At 41.6% G+C, this 21,673-nt stretch overlaps 1 protein-coding gene across 2 annotated transcripts in view; it reads left to right on the top strand.

The window, feature by feature from the left end:
• The first annotated feature begins 4,836 nt into the window (after positions 1–4,836).
• efna3b (ephrin-A3b) overlaps positions 4,837–21,673 on the top strand; it is a 57,648-nt gene continuing 40,811 nt past the window's right edge. Inside the window, exons 1-2 of one of the 2 annotated variants that reach the window (XM_030158742.1) lie at positions 4,837–5,431; positions 5,724–5,935. In XM_030158742.1, the coding sequence (XP_030014602.1) occupies positions 5,826–5,935 (110 nt within the window). In that variant the 5' untranslated portion in view covers positions 4,837–5,431; positions 5,724–5,825. The remainder of the gene's footprint in view (positions 5,432–5,723; positions 5,936–21,673) is intronic. The other variant, XM_030158741.1, reaches the window with a different exon arrangement.

Raw genomic sequence — 21,673 nt, 5'->3', positions numbered from 1 at the left:
CAGTCTGAATTAATTTAAAAATACATTTATTTATCCAAAAAGAGACATAAAATATAATCCAGACACCTTAATAGCAGACACTGGAGAGTGTTGACTCATCACCTTCTTAGTTTATGTGTGTGTCATAGTGATGCCTTCGATCTAAACTTTGTCATACTCTCTCCGTTAACTTTCCTAAATTAATTGGTAATTTTCTTTTCTGAGTTAAAAATAATTTAAAATGTGAGACTCAGCAGATTCCAGGGGTTTTTTTTTTTGGATCAGTGTCGGTCCTTCCTTGCTAAAATTTGGGATCATCCCCTCACAGCTACTGAAACTGACTTCTGATGTGGAAGTTAAATAAATAAAATCATTTCTCCATGGTAATTTTCGTCAAACCTGCCAAACGCAGCCTAAATATTTGACATGGAAGGAGAGATCAGTGAAAAGTGAGATCAAAGCAGGGGGGTGGGTGGGGGGTGAAGGGGGTGGTGGTGTGTTGAGTGTGTGTATGTGTGAGTAGTGATGAAACGTACTGTGCAGTGTGATATTTTCAACACCACACCGAATTCCCCTCCATCTCCACCACGCATGGGAGTAATCTAACTCAAAGCCAACTCTGTGACTGTGTGTGTGTATGTGTTTGTCTCCAGCCACTAGCAACTATTCTTCATATTCCTGTCACCTACTCTTCGTCTCTCATCTTCCTCTGTCTCCAAAACAACACACACACACAGACACAAACACACACACACAAAACGATTGTATTTGTCTTTATCAGTCCCTCTATTTTCTTCGCCCCTCCTTGTGTTCAGTCTCCTTCGTTCAATATTTCATGCTGTTGAGAGCGTATCTATTCTGAGCCCTCTCTCTCTCTCTCTCTCTCTCTCTCTCTTTCTATACACCCTCTCCTCTCTTTCTTCCTCCATCCCTCCCATCTTCTTAAAAAAAACCCTCTCTCTACACATCACTCTTGCTGTCCTCTCCCTCTTTCTGTACTTCTATAAATCTCTCTCTCCCCCTCACTCTCTATATCTCATTGCACTCCTAATGTTCTGTGCCCCATCTAACTCTTTCTCCCAACCCTGACTTACATTCTCTTCCACCCTTTCATTTCCTTTTCCTCCTCTCCCCCCTCCCCTTTCAGCTCCTCAGCCTCAGTCCCCTCTGCTGGCTCAGTTTGCGTGACTGTTCAAAAGTATCAGCTCCTCTTCTCCTTCCCTTAACCCCTTATTCCTTGTCTCTCCTCTTTCCCCCTTGGATTCCTCTCCAACCAAAAACACAGAGAAAGCCCTGTTCTCTCTTTTTGCACCTCTTTCATTCTAACAATCCCCCCCCCCCCCTCCCATCCACCCCTAACACCACCACTGCCACCACCGCCGCCACCACCTCGCCGTTTTCCTTCTCCCATCCAATCTTGGTGGCACCTCCACTCCTCATCCTCCTCCCTCTCTTCCTCCTCCAATGCGCTGTCTTAGTCAGCTCCATCGCTCCCCCGTCTCCTCTTTGCTCTTAGCCTGTACCAGTGTTGTTTTAGGCACAGCAGTGAAAGGTAAACAGAGAGATTGAAAATTCGTGTCAGTCAGCCGGGTGAGAGAGGGACAGGGAGGGAGGGGGAGCAGCAGAGGTGGTGAGGGAGTGAGAGGAGGCGGGGGGAGTGTCAGTACAATTTACTAACACAACAGTGAACAGCGAAGCAGGCCAAGACACAGAGCGAGCAGGAGAGTGAGAAAGAGACTAGGAGTTAGAGGATGCCATTGAAATGCAGTGTACATAGAAATGTGTTAAAAAAAACACAAAAGACTTTACTGTATATTTACATGTTGTTTGTACACATACTAGGCACCTGCTGAATTTATATGTGCAGTGTTTGCTTTCTGGGGACCAGAGAAGGATGCCAGCCCTATAGGGGCCTAATATCCAATTATCAGTGGTATGAGAAAGCTCCGATTAGATTTCGAGGTTGCAGAAAGGAGCACATGACAGATGTGTTGTTGGCCGGCTCTGGGTTGGAAATGTCATAAGAGCCTCGGTGTCACCGCATGCAGTCAGCCCCGAGGTCGTTTCTCATAATAACCCCAATACAAAAGTAATCCAATAGCACTGCAACCCACGTCTGGAAAATCCAACCTGGTTGATGAGAATTGACAGGAGCGTTTGGTGAAACACAACTTGTCATCGTCTGTTTAAAGGAATCTAAATGGAAAAGCAAGAATGGGATTTTTGTTATATAAAAAAAAAAAAGTGCCATATCTTTGCTTCCATACTCTGGGTCTCGGGTTTCGAACTTTGTTTTATAGCACCTGATTTACGGCTTTAAAATACAGCCATACGGTATATTTACAATCCAACCCTGTGTAGCCTCCATACAGTCAATCATCCATACTATATAGGATTGGATTTAAAGGGTCAGTTCACTTTAATGACAGAAACATATTTCTTCTTTTACTGCTAGAAATGTCAAGCCATGCAGATAGTTCTGGTGTTATTTGTTCATGTTTGCATGTGGTAAATTCCTTGAATCCCAAAAAAACAAACAAAAAAAAAAAAACAACAACAATGATGTACTTTGTTTAAATCACAGGCACTGATTTAAATTCTTTTTGCCCCTATAGAATAATGTCACTACTGCTTTTTAATAATGAGTTCCAAAGTACACACTAAAGGCTTTAATGGAAGTAGAAATATCCTCTTCTAAGATGTGAAAAACATTTGACGGTAGTTAAATGATAATAAATCTTACATACGGAGCCTTAATTATAAATGGGTTCATATTACCTGCACATCATCTGAGCTTTGCTTTGGCAGCATAAGAGCATTCACCTTTCTTTAGAATCTGTCTCTTTTATTTCTTTTCAGTGAAAGAAATGCTTCAGATAAATAACAGTATTTCAACAGGCCTTCTGTGGCTGTAGTAGAGCTAGTCGCTTTGTCAGACCCCTACAGTGAAATGAAAGTGACCCCAAAGCAGGTTTTTCACATCAGCCTCTACAAACACATTTACCTCCTTTAGCTCATCCTCATTTATACATATCACAGTTTTGATTCCATTCCTCTTTTTACTTACTCCTCTCATCTCCACCTTCAGATATTCAGAGTTCATGGAAACAAGAAATAAAGGGAGCCACACATGTAATTATAAATAGCAAATATGGGGCCTTAATAATATTTTTTTTATATATATTATTTGCACTTCTTTTTTGCACAGTAACTGGCAGTATCATTATTTATATTACATTTCTCACAATTTGGCAACTACAAAGATAATCTTAACAGTGCACAATGTCATCATTAATATTTAGGAGATTAGTTACAAATGATGCACCTTTTATAAGTTAAAATCCTTCCTTTTTAATTAGTTTTATTGCCCTTTACAAGTAGTTTCAATAGTATCCAATGAGCTTTTTAAGCAAATATAAAACTTTCTTGTTTAATTTGATACGAGGACTAAGAATTACTGTCAAAAACTGGTTAAAATTTCACTACAAATTTCATCCCACGTCCAAAAATAACTATTTTCACAGAGGTTTACCAGGTGTTGAGGTGCTGTGCGCACTTCATGAGCTTCTCTTACTACTGTAATATTACACAGTGCAGTGTCATGGTAAACAAAGAGACAAAGTGGAGAGACAGAGGAGGGATGATAGACAGAGGAGCAATGAGAGGAGGCAAAGGAGGAGTGCTCATTAAAAAGTTGCATGTCTGCTGTAACGCAGAGGGAGGCAGAGGCAGAAGAGACAGGTAGACCACCAGAGACAAAGCTAACAAAAGGCACAGGCAGAATAGCAGAGTGAGTAGCAGGGATTGAGCGGCGAATGTTTGCATTGGAAATGGATGAGGGGGGAAAAAACAGGTGAGATGAAGAGGAGGAAGAAGAGAGAGAGACAGACAGACGGGGGATTAAATGGACAGCTCATGAGAGGGGTGGTAGGACCAAAGAAGACAGAGGGATTCCCCGATGGCATCTCATCTCTCTCCCTTTCTTGCTCTCCTTCTCCCTATTTCCCCCCTTTTTTCTCCCAATAAATCATTCTGACTTCTCCTTAACCAACTCATTCCCAGCAGGCGGCAAGAAAACTGTAACAATCTTTCTCCTATCTGCTATCTCTCTCTTTTCTCTTTTTCTCACTCCGTCCTCCTGTCTCTTTCTCTGTCTGGCCTATTCCTCCTTCTCTCTCTCTCACACACACACATATACATACATATATATACACACACACACTGCACACAAACACTTTCAGGTGATGCACAGTTTCTACCGGTGGATGGGACAGAGGGGAGGGTAATGACTGAACATTTTACTAAGTTTCTGCAGGACTGAGCTGCTGCATTAATATCTAACTCAGAAATGCATGCATGATTTCATCAATTGCACATTTATGGGGTAAGTTACAGCAAGTGTTTCAGATACTGTGACCTATCACAACTCAGACAAACTTGATGTAAAAATCACTTTGAGAATGCCAATAGGGATAACATTGCTTAATATAAAACAGATTGTGTATTTACTTTGTGGTGGCTGCTGTAATAGTGTGGAACTTGTACGTGTGTGTTTGTGTGTGTGTGTGTGTGTGTGTGTGTGTGTGAGCTTGCGTGTTAATATGCTGCAGCTCTAAGAGGATTGCACAGATAATAGTGTTGCATTAGACTGACTTACAGTGTCTGGGGGATCCAAGTAAGGAGGGGTGTAGTAAATATATATGTGTATATGTGCATGTGCGTGAGTTTTTGAGGCTTTGTGATAAAAATGCAAAAAAAAAAAAAAAAGAAGTGTGCGTGTGTGGCTGGGGAATGGGAGGGAGAGAGGGGGGCTGCTGCGTTGAAAAATAGGCTGCAGATGGTGGCTGCAGACGTATCTGGCAGAGAGGGGGATTCGATGCTTTCTACTTTCCACCGGCAGTGGAGGTCGAATAGTTGACAAAAACTTCAAGCGGCAGTGATGCCTGATGTGCTGCGACTTGGCCACAATATTGGAGGAATGCGCTTTTGTCGCTCACAGGGGGTGGAGTTAGAAAGTGAACGAGCGCTGCCTACCAAACAGACAGAGGAGAAGGAGGAGAGAAAGAGAGAGGGGAGAGAGACGGGTGGGCAGGCTGCTCACCGTAACGATGGTTGTCGGATAGAGTCTTGAAGACCTCATGAAACTGGCTGCTTGAATTGTTCGCACCGTTTCCACACCTCAGACTCCTCGTGCTTTTTTTTTTTTTTTTTTTTTGCATCATAAGGGAACGAAAGAAACTGCAGCTGAACATTTGTGAAAACAGGTGGACTTACTTCATATGTGCTATTTTACCACCGTTTTTTTTTTTTTTTTTTTTTTTTCACCATTTCAATAGCAGCGCTCAACTCTTACCGGAGGACCGTTTCATGCTCGGAGGAAGACCGACCCCCTGCTTGGACCCGCTACCGGCCTCCTCCACTCCTCTGGCGGGCACAGCAGCAGCAGTTCCCGGTGAGAGAGAAAGGACCGGCTCTCAAGGACTTGTACACCCATAAACCCTGGGATTTGTTGGCTGTGCGGAGGGGAAACACAGAAAGAGAGAGAGAGAGAGAGAGAGAGGGAGAGAATAAAAAGGGGGTTTTCGTTGTGTGTGTGTTATGGGGGAGGGGGGGACCTCAGTCACTTTATGTCACAATAGACGCTGAGTTTTCCAACAGTTATTAAGCAGAGTTTAAAGGTCTTTCCACCTATGCGTTTGTATTCATGCATGAAGCTTTTGTTTCCCCCCTCTCCCGTCTGTTAGGCATTTGCTGGGATGTTTGAGTCGCGTTGTTTGGTGGGGTGAAGGGACCGAGAGAGTGGCCGGAGAGACCGAGGGACGGAGGCCGAGAGAGGAGCCGGGAGCATGGCTCTGGTACCGCTGTCTCTCTGGGTGCTAACGAGTCTCACCTGGGCGAACCTGCTCCAGGTGTCAGCCAACAGACATTCCGTTTACTGGAACAGCTCCAACATACAGTAAGACCCCCATCTCCTCCCCCCTCCTCTCTTTTTTTCTCTCTCTTTCTCATTCCTCATGCTTTATCAGTGTGTGTGTGTGTGTGTGTGTGAGAGACATCCCTGTTGATGCCTTTATTCTCCACCTGTTAGTGGAAGGAAAATGTGATTTCCACTCTCTGGATTGTCAGGTTCCTATCATCACACTCCAACTTTATCATCTGGAGCTGTTCTGAGCTTTGCCTGCATCTGTCTCATACTTAACCAGCATCAGAAGAGTCTCCTTCAGTGGAAGAAATGCTTCACATTCATAAAAAGAAAAACTATTGCACCAGACCTTTTTTTATTTTTCATTATTTTTTTGGCTGTAGTAAAGGTAGAGCCGGTTTGAGCGCTCTGTCAGACCCTTACACTGAAATCAAGGTGGCTCCAAAGCAGCTTTTTCACATCTACACTCACAGTTCCCTCTAATCCTCAGACACATTTACTTCCTATTTGTGCACATCACTGTTCTGATCACATCCCCCCTTCCCCTCCGCTCACCTCGACCATCAGACATGCACAGCTGATAGAAACTAGATAGAAAAGACAACCAACACATGTGATTGTCCTGCCTTCCTCGCCGCCTCCTTCCGTCATGTGGCTCTCTTCTCTCAGTCTTTCAGAACTCTGGCTGTCTTCTCCTCTATCTGGTTCAATTAGGAGCACTTCTTCATCCTGACCCCATTGTGTTGTAGCAGTGTCACTATTCAATCTCTCCAGCCCGCTCTCTCCTTCTATCCGTCTCTAACCCCCTTTCTTGTTTACACTCAGTCCGTTGGCCTTTTCGTTATCCTCCTAATCCTATGCTCCTCACCCCATCTTGATTCAAGTGAAGAAGCTTTTTTTCCCTCCTTTTTTTTTTTTTTTTTTTTTAAATACTGTCCTCATAAGTCCATGGCTCTCCTGTAGAGTGTAGCAGTCAGTCTGCAGCAACATGCTGAAGGCTTGTATTTTCCTCTTACAGTTCACAGTAAAATCTAATTTTATCAGCTGTGTTTAAACATGTTTCAACCTCTATATCCATGTTGTGTTGAAATATGAAGACATAAACTAGGTAATTTTACAACCAAATTTCAACTTTAACATGAATAACAGCTGATTTTTAAGGTTCCTCTCTGGCAGTAAGTTGTTATCAGCTGAATTTAGATTTTCTTTATATATAGTCACTAAATAAAGCTGCGCCAATGCAATGATCCACCTAAATTTTACGTTGTCAGAGGTACTCGAGAGCGCATGTCACACTCGAAAACACACCTTCCTTCTCATTCTCCATCTTGCAGTGAGTGCTGCCTATGTGTAAGATTTGCATTTTATGTTTCAGCTCCCAAGCATCAGACCATCCCAGTATCTCAGTATGTGGTATTTACCTTTTCAACAGTATTTATTGGGCTCCTGAGATGAGCAGTCAGACATACAGAAACTCACATTTTATGACTCTGCATATTAAAAGCGTAAACAATATAAAATAGGAGAAACTACGCTGGTGCTTTTGCAGATGTATAAATAATTTTGTCGGGCACCAGTAATTCTAGGCCAATGATTTTAACTTTACAACGTGACATAAAACCATGAGAGGCAAGTGAATTTATGTTTCACAACAGAATAATTTGAAGTACTGGATAAAGTAATAGAAGTGGAAAATATACAGTTATTGGCTGTGGTATGAACTGTAAACAATATTAGTTTTCCTAAATATGAGAAAATAGTTTCCACACATTTTAGAGAAACTAATATTGCATGCACAGTTGCTTCTAATACGTTTTAGGCGATATTTTATACTTCGGAATATGGAGGGTTCTCATTTCGAATTTCAGCTTTTTTGCTGCGTAATAATTTGATAATAAATGCTAATGAAATTCCACCTTCGGTTTTCATATCAGAGACAGAAGTTGATTTAGATAAAATGAGGAAAAAATGCTTGAAGCCATAAAGGAAGGGAAAAAGTGAACTCAGGACCATGTACAAGCAGACTAATATACGTGATTTTCACTTTGGTAAAATGTGTTTTTAATGATTTTGTCAACAGTGTTCGCTCTGCTGAATAGTTAGAGTGCTCACGGTTGAGTTAAAAAAAGCTGCTGTTGGTTTTTCACACAAAGCAGAGGCAGAACTAAAGCAGTCTGAAGCAGCCTAACCTTTAACCTGACTGTCCAAGACCTGAGTGCTGCAGAGCCCCGCAGTCTGCCTTCTCACACTCTACACGTTCACTGCCAATACTGTTTTCATCCCAGCGGCAGAATATTCTTAGCCCCTGCAGTGTGAGTCTTAGTGTGTCTTTTATAAAAGGCTGTGGTTAATTAAAGAACACTGCATCTCAGTGGACCTGCCTCATCCCTGATCTTCCCATCTTTCTCTCTCTCTCTTTCCCCCTCCCGTTCTCTCTGCACACAATGACAATGTATGAGCAGCGAGGGGGGATAACTTTTTCAATTCAGCCTACTTAGTGAATTAGGAGAGAAAGGGACCATGGACAGTGGCACAAAAGACAGATAAACTGCAGGATAACCTGTCTAATCTCTCCCTTCATACTCTTCTCTGGTATTTTTTCAACAGAGCAGATCCGATTTCCAGCATTTATTTTAATCTCTCCAATGAAAACTACAACATCCAACATTTGTAGGGTTGGCATGCGTAGCACTAGCCGTTGGCAATCGGCCTCTCTGGAGTTTTCTCTAAGTTGCTGTGCAGCATGGAGGTTTAGAGGGCCAATAATAAGCTGTAGTATTGCTGTCAGTTTGAGTGGTAAACACATTGTAAAGCCTCAGGACCCTGCAGTTTCTCAACCAGCTTCTGACCCCGAGCCACTCATCAACCACAAGAGACAGGCTGAGACTGTTACCATGGATTAGCTGCTTCACGCACACGCAAATGTGCATGCACTATTACACATACTGTATATTTATTATTATTTGTGTAAAATGCAGACACAACTTCACACTTTTTAGCTTCGAAAAGATGGATCATTTCCTGGTTTTGCGTCTTGCACAATGGCTGCTACCACTGCCTATCAGTCACTTGTCATTGATATCCCTGGGCATAGACGTGCGTGTAATGGTGTGTGTGGTTTATATTTGTGCGTGTGTGTGATAAGTGTATGTGTGTGTTTGTCCTGTTACAGATGTCTCTGTTCATTGATGGGTGACCGAAACAAAAACAAATCCATCAGTCCGTTAAATCACACATTATCTTCTACCACCTGGCAATTAACTATCGCTGTGAGTGTGACTGTGTGTGCACCAGTGTGTGCGTGCATATACATGGGCATGTGTGTAATCTAATAATGCAGCAGTTAACCGATTTGCATAATAAATGTCTGGTGATATCTCTTAATTTATCAGTTGTATATTCAGATGCGATTGCAAAGCAAACACATATAAACATCTCGAGAACCATTGTTTGTGTGTGTATCCATGACACTGACACTGTCACCTCAACTACTGGAACAAAGCCAGCTGTCGCAAACAAAATTTGCTCCTCATATAAATGCACATGCGTTTGTGTGATAATCAGTGCTGAGGTGGAACATGTTTTATATTCATCCAGCTTGTCAAAAGGTGCAGAACATGCTACGCAGGGCAGGAAAAGGAAAAAAAAAAAAGCAAAAATATGAGAAGCAAGGGGAGATAGTGAAAGAGATAGTAAGAGAGAAACACTATGGGACTGGAAAAAGGAAGTCAAGAGGAATACAAATGGATTTTGTGTTGAATTATAATAGAGAAGGGGAGGCAGGGTCAACATAATGATGATAATAATGCTCGGCCAGTGCCCTGATCCACACCCTGAGTTTTACGCAGACACTCAGGCCTAGTTTATGTGTGTGAGTGTGTGCGTGAGACTGAGAGAGAAAAACACAGACACAGACAAGAGGATTAAACAGGCCAATCAACCACCCCCTTGACAGCAACATAAACCTATCTGTCTCCCAGCCCCACTTAGGACAACAACATTTACATTTATGAATATCTGCACAAAGGAGAGTATTACTCACTCACTATCACAGGGCACACGGCCCGACTCTGTTTGTGTGTATGTGTGTGTGTGTGTGTGTGTGTGTGTGTGTGTGTGTATATATGCATGTGTGTGTAGCCCATCCATCATAGACACTTGTACTGCTGCTTCATATGTTAGCAAGCGCTACCACAAATTTACACACACATAGAAAACCTCACGCAAAGGCTCAGTGATCATCATAACTGTTATATAGACACAGTGATCAGACTATTCATTAGTAACAAATAATAAGGCCACATAGTGTACGGGTGAATGGGTTTTGGTTGGCGTTAGCCATGTGTGGCTGTGAAAGTGTGTGGTGTGCAGACACTCGCACAGAGACGTCATTAATTAAAAGCAATAGGGAACACCTGTGTGATGGATGACTACTGTTTGCATAATAAGATCCAGTGGTCTTCTCTCTCTCGCTTTTTCCCTCACGTGCTGTTGCTTTGTGCATGTGTGTGGGAGTACATACATTTTTCTGATTGGACTGGTGTTGTCTGCAAGGTAAGCAGAGCAATAAATGACACACACAAGAAAGGAGGAAAAGAAATGATTTTATTTTCTCATCCTCTGTCTTTTTTCTCTTTGGGGATGAGCTAGATTTCAGTGGTGTGCTCCCCCTCTCTGCTCCTCTCTCTCTCTTTCCCTCTCTCTCTTCTTCGCTTGTCCTCCAATCGCCTGATGGGAAAGCACTCTTGGGGTGGTGGTATTTTGGGAGCTGTGTGGTTTAATGTGATGGCTGTGAGACTCTTTCTCTGTCAAATTAACTCGGACTAAATCTTTCCAGTGCAAGAAAATATGTTGCTTTGCTTTGAAGTCTCGTTTTCTTTCACCTCATCTCACCCACACTTTCTTTCTCACTCCTTTCCTCCCTCCTCTGGCCGTCCTCTACTGTTCTACTCTCAGAGATTTTGACCAAAGCCTCTTCTCATGTGGAAAAACTTGCCTTCTTGTAGATTCTTTAAGTTTACACAGGCATACACACAAAAAGGAGGAAAAAAACATTCACATTGATCTTTTTGGAAAAGACATGCTTGAAATATCGAACCCACCCTGTTTTTCTGCATGTCTTGATTGGCTCTTTTATTTCCTCAAACGCTGTCTCGCTTACATGATTGGCTAATCTGAAGCGTTGCCGTGAAAATGGGGTATTGATGTGCAGCGTTGGCGCTAACTTGGTCTTGAGTCAAACACTAAGTGGTCAGTGTAATGGTTGGTCTCAAAGAGCTTTTTAGATGTAGTAGGTTTGTAAGGGTTGTAAGGATGTAATTCCAAGGCCAAGATTATATGAGACAGACCTAGGTTCTTTAAAGTGTTTTGGTGAAAGATTGGTATTGATTTAAGTGACTGCTGATTTGACACTGGTGGCTGAATAGTTAACACTGTGACATTGAAATCTGTATTTGTCAAACCCATCAGACTTTCTTAGCTAGAAGATCCGTGGAAATGTTGACAAGAATCAGAAAGTTACACAAATTAGTACAGTTTTTAGATAGAACTTTCTGCAAAAACAGAAGTGGGACTAGATGCAATTTGATGTCATTTAATTTTTTTTTTGAAGGTTAAGCTCATGATGTCCCAGATGGAAGCTGGTGTTGAACACATTTAAAACTAAAAGGGCACTCAGAGTTAGCAGACCTCCAAGGCCTATGGTGTGCCAAAGCCAGCAGATGTCACAAAATGTAATGTTAAAAGAGTGAGAAATAGGAGTCCCTGGGTCCCTCGGTGCGGATCCACTCCAAAATTTAATGGGTTCTTCCTTGGCCCATGCCACGCTCCCCCATCATGTTGCATAAAAATCAGCCTGCAGTTTTTTGGGGTTTTTTTGGTTTTTGTTTTTCCCAATTCTGCTGACAGATATAACCTGGTGGAGGTAACAATGGTCAGCTCATTCAGGTAGAGTAAATTAATAAAAAAAATAAAATAAATAAAAATAAATACAGAAAGTAGCATCCATTCTTGTGTCTCCCACTGGCTGAGAAATTATTTTAGGTAGTGTACCTCAGGGGAGGTGGAGGCGTAGCATGGTGGGCTGTGCTTAATTCACAGAAGCTGTTCTGGTAGACTTTTATTGAATGCTCATCTGTATTTCCACATGAAAATGAACAGCAGGAAATAATAGATATGAAAAATAATAACAATAATAATTAGTGAGTGGGGGAAATCTATTTGGTTTGCTCACTCAATTTAGTTTTTTGCTTCCACCACGGTAAAGACACAAATTGCCTTTAAAATTATTCTTCGTTTTTTAATTGATTACACATGATCTTTTTTTTTTTTTTTTTTAATTTAGTCATATGCTGGGACACAGTATTTTTAACACATGACTGTAAATGTGGTTTTGCTAAAATAATAATTTAGGTTATGTTTTGCGGTTAATCTCCTTACAAGGTCTTTGCATGTCTGTGTGTCATATGTGCAAAACACCAGGGATGATACATGCATTAATGTGTTGATAATGGAATAGGGACTTGTAATATGTTGGTGTGTGGATGTGTCATTTTTGTGTTGAGGAGTTATTTGATTTTCTCATCACATTTAATGTCAGGAACAAAGCATAGTTTTGAGTTTTAGTCTGTTTTGTTCATATGTCAGGTTAAGAGAATTCTTATTCGATAATTTCTTATTTGCTAATATCTGCAAGCTTGTTTGTCCTATCACTCACCACCTGCTGAGTTTGCCTATTAGGTTGCAGCTCTGCAGCTCAACTAAATCCTGGAGCAGACAAGGTTACTTTAAAAAAAAAAAAAAGCTGATAATATGGTTTTATTTTTAAGCGTAGAAGTGAAATGTGTCACTAAGAATGTTTTGGGATAACTAGGATGGATTTCCAAACAGGAGATATTTGATAGATAAGACAGGTGGAGTTCTCAATGTGTATTTTAGTTTTCTGAGCTGTGCTTATATTTCCTTTCATTAAAATGAGTTAGACTGGACAGTGTAAATCATCTAAAACTGTGACCGAGAGAGTGAGTGATGATCATTATACATGAGAAAAGTGCTTTCTGGACACTTTGGAAGTGATGAAACACTCCTCTCAGGTGTTTGGATAAGGCCGTCCGTATCACCCAATTATTGTAACTTTCCAAAACCAACAATCTGTCAGCCACACCTGTGTTCTGCAGTGATTATCCAGGTGCGCACAGGTGTGCTAATGGGCAGTGCTCCAAATGTTGGGCAAATTCCGTTCTGCACAATCCTCATTCTAACTCCTGCTGAAGTGCTCTGATTTCCATCATGTTGGCAGGAATCGAGAAACTGAGGGAGAAAAGATGGAAGCGTTGCAGCTAAAATCGAGTTCAGCATCCAAGACAGGACAGATATGAATCAGTAGACATGCTCAGTCTTCATCTGCACATTGTATTTTTCAAGCTCAGTGAATGAGTGGATCACCAAAAAACTAAGAAACAAGCCTGTCTACGTATGTGCTTCCTGATTAGTTTTTCCTGAATTTAGTGCACTTCTATATTAGACTATCGGCTACCTTTTCTGTACAATCATCTCTGTAAGTCAGGTAGCTTCTTGCTCCACCTTCAGGTGTTTTGAAGAATGTACATCTTTACTGCTTTGACGTGGAACACGCTCTTTCAGCCAGTAGATGTTTGATCTACTGCCAACTGCTGTGGCCAGTGTATGCTGGATTACAACGTGTACCAGCGGATACGTCTCATACACACTGCTGTTAACATTAGAAAAAGATTAGCAGCATATTTTATACTATGTGACTGTTGTCGCAGTGTTTTACACAGACATCATTAGCTCTGCAAAGTGGAGTCTTTATTGCTCTTTATTAAGTGTTTCTGTATTATCTGAGTGAAATCATGGGCTATTGAGTTAGTAGCACAAAGGCACAAATTAAATTAAATCCTGACATATGTAAATGGATATTTTCACCATATTATGAATGAATTAGTCTGAGGTCGTGACTGGATATAAACAAGAAATTGTTTGAAATTAAAGCAACACAAGTGTGAGGTGGCACAGGGTTTGTGCTCCTTTGAATGAAAATGGCACCATGTAAAGTGGATGAATTGCCTTTTTTCTCAGTGAATGACCGCCTTCTCTCATTATGACTTTGAGCAAAATATGTTGCAAAGCAAGAATTTATCTTTCCCACCCATGTGTTAAATTTGAACAAATTGTCCACAGAGAAACAAATCCCACAGTGTTGGGCTGGAGGCAAAACACTCACACATACTGTACACACACTGTGTAAACGCACACGCCCGATGTTGTTGTGGATATTAACATTATTCTCTGAGCTGATGCCTAAGCTCCAACAGTGTAATCAGGTGCTAATAACAAGGCTGTGATGTTTACAAGCTGTTTCAAAGCGCTCTATGTATCTGTGCGTGTAAGTGTTTTCTATGTGATGTTGATTCTATTCCCTTCCAGTGCTCTCAGGGCTTTTGGGGGGGGGGGCTACTAGTAATGCAGACTGTCAGCTCTTGCACATACACACACACACACACACACACACACATATTCTTTTGCACACACACCAGATGCACATATGGTGTGTTTGTGACGTGGCTAATGATAGTGGCGCAGCAGCAGTCTGAGGCCATATGCTGAGCCTGATCACAACAGAGCAGAGTAGTCTAGTATTAATAAACTCTACCGACATGACAATTAGGAATCCTCCACATAAAGACAATACACTTGCACGTAAAAAAACACCCGAAACACACACACACATACACACACCAGGAATCAACTGTCGCCAGCCTGGACAGCGGAGCAGTGGGGAGGAGAGCCGCTGCTTTGACAGTGCTCACTGGGCAGAAATGATGCTTATTGTAGAGCTTTGATTATGAATATTGTTATTGGTTGAAGATGTAAACAACTCCAAATCGGCTTTGCAGAATACATGGGATAATGAGGGGTTTTATGCAGTTTTGTGCTGAATGTAGGGATGGCTTCTCTTTAACAGGTTTTCATAAGAAACAATTACACAGAGATATGAGAAAGTCTTGATTGTGAAGGTTTGATTTAGCTGCCAAAGGGAAAAATGCAAGGCAGGGTCCTCACTCCTCCAAACTGCAAAGGACACAGAATTATGCTTATTCAATCCACAGAGCGAGCGCGGCAGAGAGGGAGAGAGTCTTTAATTGAGGTTTTATCCATTTAAGCTGTCACTAAGAGGCCAACTCTGAAACCTTTTAACCACTCTCCTCTCGGTAATGACACAAATCAGAGAGGAAATGTGTTTGTGTGTGAGCGTCGGTGTGAATGTGTGCGAATGTGTGTGTGTGATCGCATGTGTTACTGTTCGTGAGGCAGAAGGGTAATTATGCGGAAATTGGGAAATGGCTAAGTGAATTATGACCTTGTTTCAGCAGAAGGCTTTAATCAGTCCAAGCCAGGGCAGGGAGGGAGGCAGAAATGTTCAGTATAAGCACTCTGCTCCTGATGGCGACAGCAACCAGTCAGTAAAACTGACTGTCAACCAGGCTGGTGTGTTAGTGGAAACAAGACTGTCAAGCAGTAATTCATATAAAACTGGTTTCTAAAAGGAGTTGGGAGGCAGTTCATGTGCAATCATGAAGCATGGATGGGTTTTAGGTCAAAGGCTTCGGTTCTGGTTTCGATGCTTTAGTCTCATGTATTACACCTGAACTTGGACTGTGTGTGTGTGTGTGTGTGTGTGTGTGTGTGTGTGTGTGTGTGTGTGTGTGTGTGTGAGATGATGCAATATTATTACAATTTCTACAACAAACTGACTTTAAGTGGATTTATCTTGGAACATCACTGGGGTGATTTTTGACACATGATTCCCTTTATTTCCTCTTGATTAATCATAAAATATCTTGAAAATGAATTGTGAATCATAAAATGTTAAAAGAAATTACAATTTTCCAGTGCATGATGCAAGAATCAGCTGAAAAGCTTGTCTTTAATAAATTACTGACCATTCATCAATTGTATAAAAAAACAACAAAAAAACAACAACATTGTTTCATTTCCTGTAACTGGTTCGTTATCATGCTCTCAGCACATAAGATAATGTCATGTAATTGTATGGTTGTGTTTACTTTCAGTCTGTGCTTCATCTTGAAATAAGCAACATGAGAGGAGCAAAGACAGAACAAACAAACAAAAAAAAGGAAATGCACAACTAAAACGACACTTGAAAAATTATGTTTTGTTGACTGTTTCCTGGTAATATTACCGAGCCCAAACCTGTGTTGAAGTTTCTGACTTAAGCCTAGCATGTGCCTGCTGTTGTAATTGATCCCATCAGATATGATGTAATTGAGTTTTCATACTAGACGTTTTTGCTCAGTTTGAATGTGTTCAAACATTCCTCAGATCCTTGTGTCTTCATGCCTTCATGTATATGTAAGTGGCCATGCTTGGCTCTTGTTGTTCAGATGTGTGTAGGGTCAGCAGCCCTGCTGTGTCTCAGTGTGTCTCTCTTGGTTCTGCTCTGGTTGTCTATTTCTGTCAGTGTTGGATCGATGGCATCCTACAGACACTGCTCTCCTCTCCTGAACGTTTCAGTCTGACTTTCTATCTGCTGCTCTGCCCTCCCCGTCCCCCCTTGTGCTTTCCTCCTGTTGGCTCGGCTTCGTGGCATCACTTCCTCTTGTGCTCCTCGTGGTCTTACTCTGCATCACTGTACTACTCTCAAGTCTCAGTATATCTGACAATGAGTGCTTGGTGTGGGTGCGTTTGTGTATTTTTTTTTTTTGTATTTTTCTTGCTTCTTCTTGAGTTCTTCCTGTTCTTGATTTCACATATTGGACAGTTTGTGTTTATGAATGCCAATGTGTTTACCAACTTTTTTCTGTTAATTTATAAGGGATTTTTTTGGCTTTATAGAGGCTTGAGCAAATATTGTGACTTACTTCTAATAAGTAGTTAATTAATTGACATAGAATACTAATTGCTCAACCGATTAGCAGCTTCCTTTTTTTTTTTTTTTTTTTTTTTACATTTTTGTGAATATAAAAGGTAAGGTGGTTACTTTGGGTGTTTGTCACCCAACTGCTATTCAATTAATCACAAAGGGATAATAACAGAGAGACGTGGTCATTGTTGCATAATAAATTCTGACAAGGTGATGTCCTTAGTGCCAGGGGTGATCGTTATTTCACAAAATGGTCAACTCTGCACAATACCCCACTTATTGCACAGCTGTTTATGAAAGAAATCAATAATCCAACAGACAATATGGATGTATAAAGGGTTTAATTGATCTGAAAATAATTTATTTACTTCTACTGGACAAAATAGTTTGATTCTATAGTTGGAGATGCATTGTAGCAGAGCAGTGGTCTGTATTTTATCTGTTAGACAGAAATAGCAAACTGTCAGTGCTACCATTCACCAATCAGAATTGGAAATTTAATACAACCATGTAATACTTAAAGATGAATCTGTAATGTAAAGATTTGTTAGCTTTGGCTGTACTGTCAGTAAAGGGATGCAGTATCTACTGTTATATGTGTAATAGTGCAGAAATAATCACTTTTGTTATTGATGTGTTCATCATAAAAAATCAGTTAGTGATAATTTTATATATAAAGTGTATTTAAAGTATTTGAGAGAGTCTTTGCAGCTTCCCATAAGCCAGTTCTGTTTCAGTACTTCTGTAAATTAATATAATTGATCAAATAAGTTCTTCACAAAGCCCACTACTTCATCACAGCGCTGCAAAAATTCAATATTGCCATAAAGTAGTCCCACTCATTGATTTGTAGTATAATATGCAGTGGGAGACAACAAATTTCTATTGACCAACATTATGAATTGTCAGAGCAGTAAAACACCAAGTGTGAGGTATGTAGCGTAGTGTGTGATTTGTTAAACATGATTTATGTATTCCCCCATGTTTTTGACTTTCCATGTTAAAGATTTAAATGCAAAATGGAAGGGAAAGCTGTGTATTTATGTAAATACACAGAATTAATGTATACACAGCTGTCCCTTATGTCAATGAAAGGAGACTGAGAATGAGGATGCCTCAGAGCTACTAGGGCTGGCTGGCCTTAATGCTAACACCCACACTATCTGTAGGCTCTGCTCTCTGCTCCTACGCTTTGAGACACAGGAATGAGCTGCTTCTGTAGTAAGGCCGCATATGAATGAGTATTTACCATCTCTGCAAACTTCTCTATCCTGTGCAACTAACATGTTTTTAATGAAAGTCCAGTGCGGCTGCTGGAGGTGGATACGCGGTCTTTATTTCATTGGTATGATAGCGGAGGAGAAAGGGAAAGCAGGAGGAGGGTGTGTATGGAGGATGTGGGGGTTGCAGGGTTGTTGTAATGAATGTACTGCAGTTAAAAAGAATTCTGTGTCACTTCCCGGGAGAGAGAAATAAAGGGGGTGGAGGGGGAGAAGGAGATGTGGGAGGAGATGTTGCGAAATAGGATGTGTTGTGTTGATGGAGCAGAGTTCTTCACAACCAGGCAAACTCTCCTCCTATTCTTGTATGTGCGTATATTTGTGCTTGTGTGTGTGGGGTGCAGAAAGAAAGCAGGGAAGAAGGCATGTGAATGCCCCACAGCCTGCTAGCGTACCACCCACATGCATTACCCACATGTATTAGACCCATACATATGCATACCCCTCACTCTCCTCCTCCACCTCGCTTTCCATTTTTCCCCTTTGGTTTTCCACTTCCATACATCCACACACACGTAATCTTCCACCAACACACTCAGATGTGCAGGGAAAACTCGTTTCCCAGGGACAATCTCTGTCATTACCTCCTATGGATTCCTCAAGGGAGTACATTGTTACTTTCTACTGTCTTGATCAAATAAAGTCAGCACACACTGCTTTACACACAAACCTATGGAAAAATGCACACCATACACTCTTACGCTTGTTCAACCATGATTGTAAAAGACAGAGTTGTGTCACCAATCCACCCACATGAGATGTTTGTTATATGCTACATCTCACACCACACAGGCTGAATGTTTTTCCCCACTTGAGTTGAATCTTAAACCTGACACGTCACTATCGTCTTCTGCATCTGTTCAGATAATCAAAGAGCTGATAGGGCTGCTGAGATGGGAGCAGATAGACAAAGAGTCCAGTTAAACTCTGCATCAGCTATATCTGTTGGCCTCTGTTGTTGGAAAGAGAAAAGAGACACAGAGAGCACAGAAGAAGAAAGACCAGACAGAAAAAAATTGTGGAGGGTGAAGGAGAAGGAGGGGAGGGCATAGGCATCGAAGAATAGAGAAAGGAGGGCCCTGCAGAACAGTACTGCCAAAACTGAGGTCAATTGTGATGAAAATGGCTGTTCACATGACCACAATAGCGGCTGAGTGACAGCACTAAAGCAGCATGGATGGGCTTATCCTGATCACTCAGGGCCTTGACTGGGGAAATCACAATGCCCTGGAGATCTGTCCTTTTTGGGCTTGGAGGATCACAGAGCGCCCACGGTCCCAAGCTTTGGCCCTGAAATGTCCCTGACATTACCATATCAATACTGGCCTGGCTATTCCGCCAAGGAGCAGGGCGGCTAGCGATAGTGCCTCCCGGTTAGCATTGGCCTGTGTCTTCACACAGCTATTCAGTGGGGAGTCAATGCTAACTCAATGCTAGGTGTGAATGAGAAGAAGTGTAAGCTCACCCCTGTAGCGTGAACCCATGTCAGGCACTGCCTGCAGCCTGCAGGCCGGCATTTGTGTGTTTGACTCTTTCTGTCTTTTCTCTTCTTTATCTTGCTCCTCCATTCTGTTTTCCACATTTCAAATTGTTCTCATGTTTATTCCTCCACATGCAGGGCAGGGTGTTGATGTTTGGTGCTACCCAAAATGTTTTTGCAAAAAGCATGAAAATTTTAAAATATCAAATCTTGGCACTGAATATTCACTGTTGTTCACTTTAAATATGTTCAAAAGCTTTGGTTTGATCACAGTTCTTGCCAGTTCTTAACTGTATTTTGTTTTGTCAAAGTTCTTCACTGCTTGTGTTTAGAGAAGCAGCCACTTAAATATTCAAGTTTTTATGTGGTTGAAGTTTGGCTTCTTTTCTTGAAAATACATTTATAAAAACTTTTCCTTAGTACAGATAATGAAAAAGTACCTTGAATTTATGCTTTAAGAATCATAGTGTACCTCTGCTGTATTAAGAAGCTGTCCATAGCCCTCCTTAACTGAAGAAAGTTAAGCATCATATTTGTGAGTGTATAAGGGCAGCGAGTACGGTGTGAGAACAGGTTACAGCCTCCCTGTGTTCTGAGGATATTATATCACATGACCCTCACAGGAGATGGCCTTTGATATCATTACAATGCAATTAGAGATATTACTCTATAAGAGTACAAGCCACAATTCAGTGTTAACCTTGTTATTACGCAATGGGGAGGAAATGGATGATCTGGAGAAGAAGGGTGGATTTTTAAATGATGCAGAGGGGATGGAGAATGAGATGGAGAGAGAGAAAGGAAGGAGGCAAGGAAGGAAGTGGAAAATCGATGGCTAAAAGTAAAGGATGAGAAAGTAAAAGGGCAATGAAGAGAAGGGGATGGGGAAGACAGGTGAGATATTGGCCGAAGACGTCCTGCTTCGTCATTGGAAATCAGAGCTGTAGGGCAGGACACTGTTTGATTTAGTGTTCTTGTTTTAATCTGTCAGTCAGAGCGCTCACACAGACACACACTCACAGATAGCCTCCAGTCTGTCACTAAGTATCGGCAGAGAGCTGAGAGGTTATCATGCGTCGTCAGGTGCCAGGCCGACTCTTGGTAGCAGGTTTGTCATTTGTAATTAGAGAGAAAAGAAGAGCTGCCTTGTTTTTTTCTCGCCTCTCTCCTGTTATGTGGCTGAAGGCTGTCTCTGGGTATCGACAGACAAGTGATGGGGCATACACACAAACACACACCCACAAATACATGCACTGACACACGTTTGATGGGCCAAGTTTGATTCCATTAAGTGGAGTTTGTCAGTTAGTCAGTAAAGTGTTGGGATGAATGCTGATGGCCAGACAGTGAGTCCCACAGAGCTAAACAAGATCTGAAGCAGGCTGTTGAGACGCTCACAACACTGAGGGTGACTGAGCAGTGGCAGACCTAACTATGACTATTTTATGTCAGTCACATACACACACACACAGCCTATCTGGTGTTGTATGGCTATGTGGTCACGGTCCATGCAGCTCTGAGTTCTGGTCACGGTTAAAAAGGCTTCCTTCTGGAGAGGAGGGGGAAGTTGAGTCTTAAGACGGGGAAGGAGATGGGGAGGGGGGGTGGGAATAAGAGGAGCAGGAGATAATAGGAGAAGGCTAACAGTGGGGGTGGAGGGCTGGGATGGACCAAAGAGCGAGTGAAAAGGGGAAGATAGAGGCTGAAGGTGGGTTTTTCCGAGTATGAAAGCCTGCGTGCCTCCATTCCTGCGCTATTGATGTATTCTAATGCTAAGTGTGTAATGCTGGGCCTCGACTGGTCTCTGGGAGAGACGAGGCTTTGATAGGCACAACCAAGCCCTGGGACAGATCCCTTGCATGCTATTCATATGCATATCTGTGTGTGTGTATATGTGGGTGCACATGTATGCGCTGTTTTGTTTTTTTGTTTTTTTTTTTTAATTTGGCCGTTTAAGTAACTGTTTTTACCCATTTGGTCTAATTTCCATATCAATGTGCCCATATTTTAGTCTGTTTTGAGCATCAAACACCCTAATCTTAAAGGACCCCCACTACAACATGTGAGTGGATGCTTTTATGACCCACCACTCTATGGTTATTCATGTG

Source organism: Sphaeramia orbicularis, chromosome 16, assembly GCF_902148855.1.
Source record: "Sphaeramia orbicularis chromosome 16, fSphaOr1.1, whole genome shotgun sequence".
Taxonomy (NCBI): domain Eukaryota; kingdom Metazoa; phylum Chordata; class Actinopteri; order Kurtiformes; family Apogonidae; genus Sphaeramia; species Sphaeramia orbicularis.
This window is presented reverse-complemented; position numbering and strand designations above follow the sequence as displayed.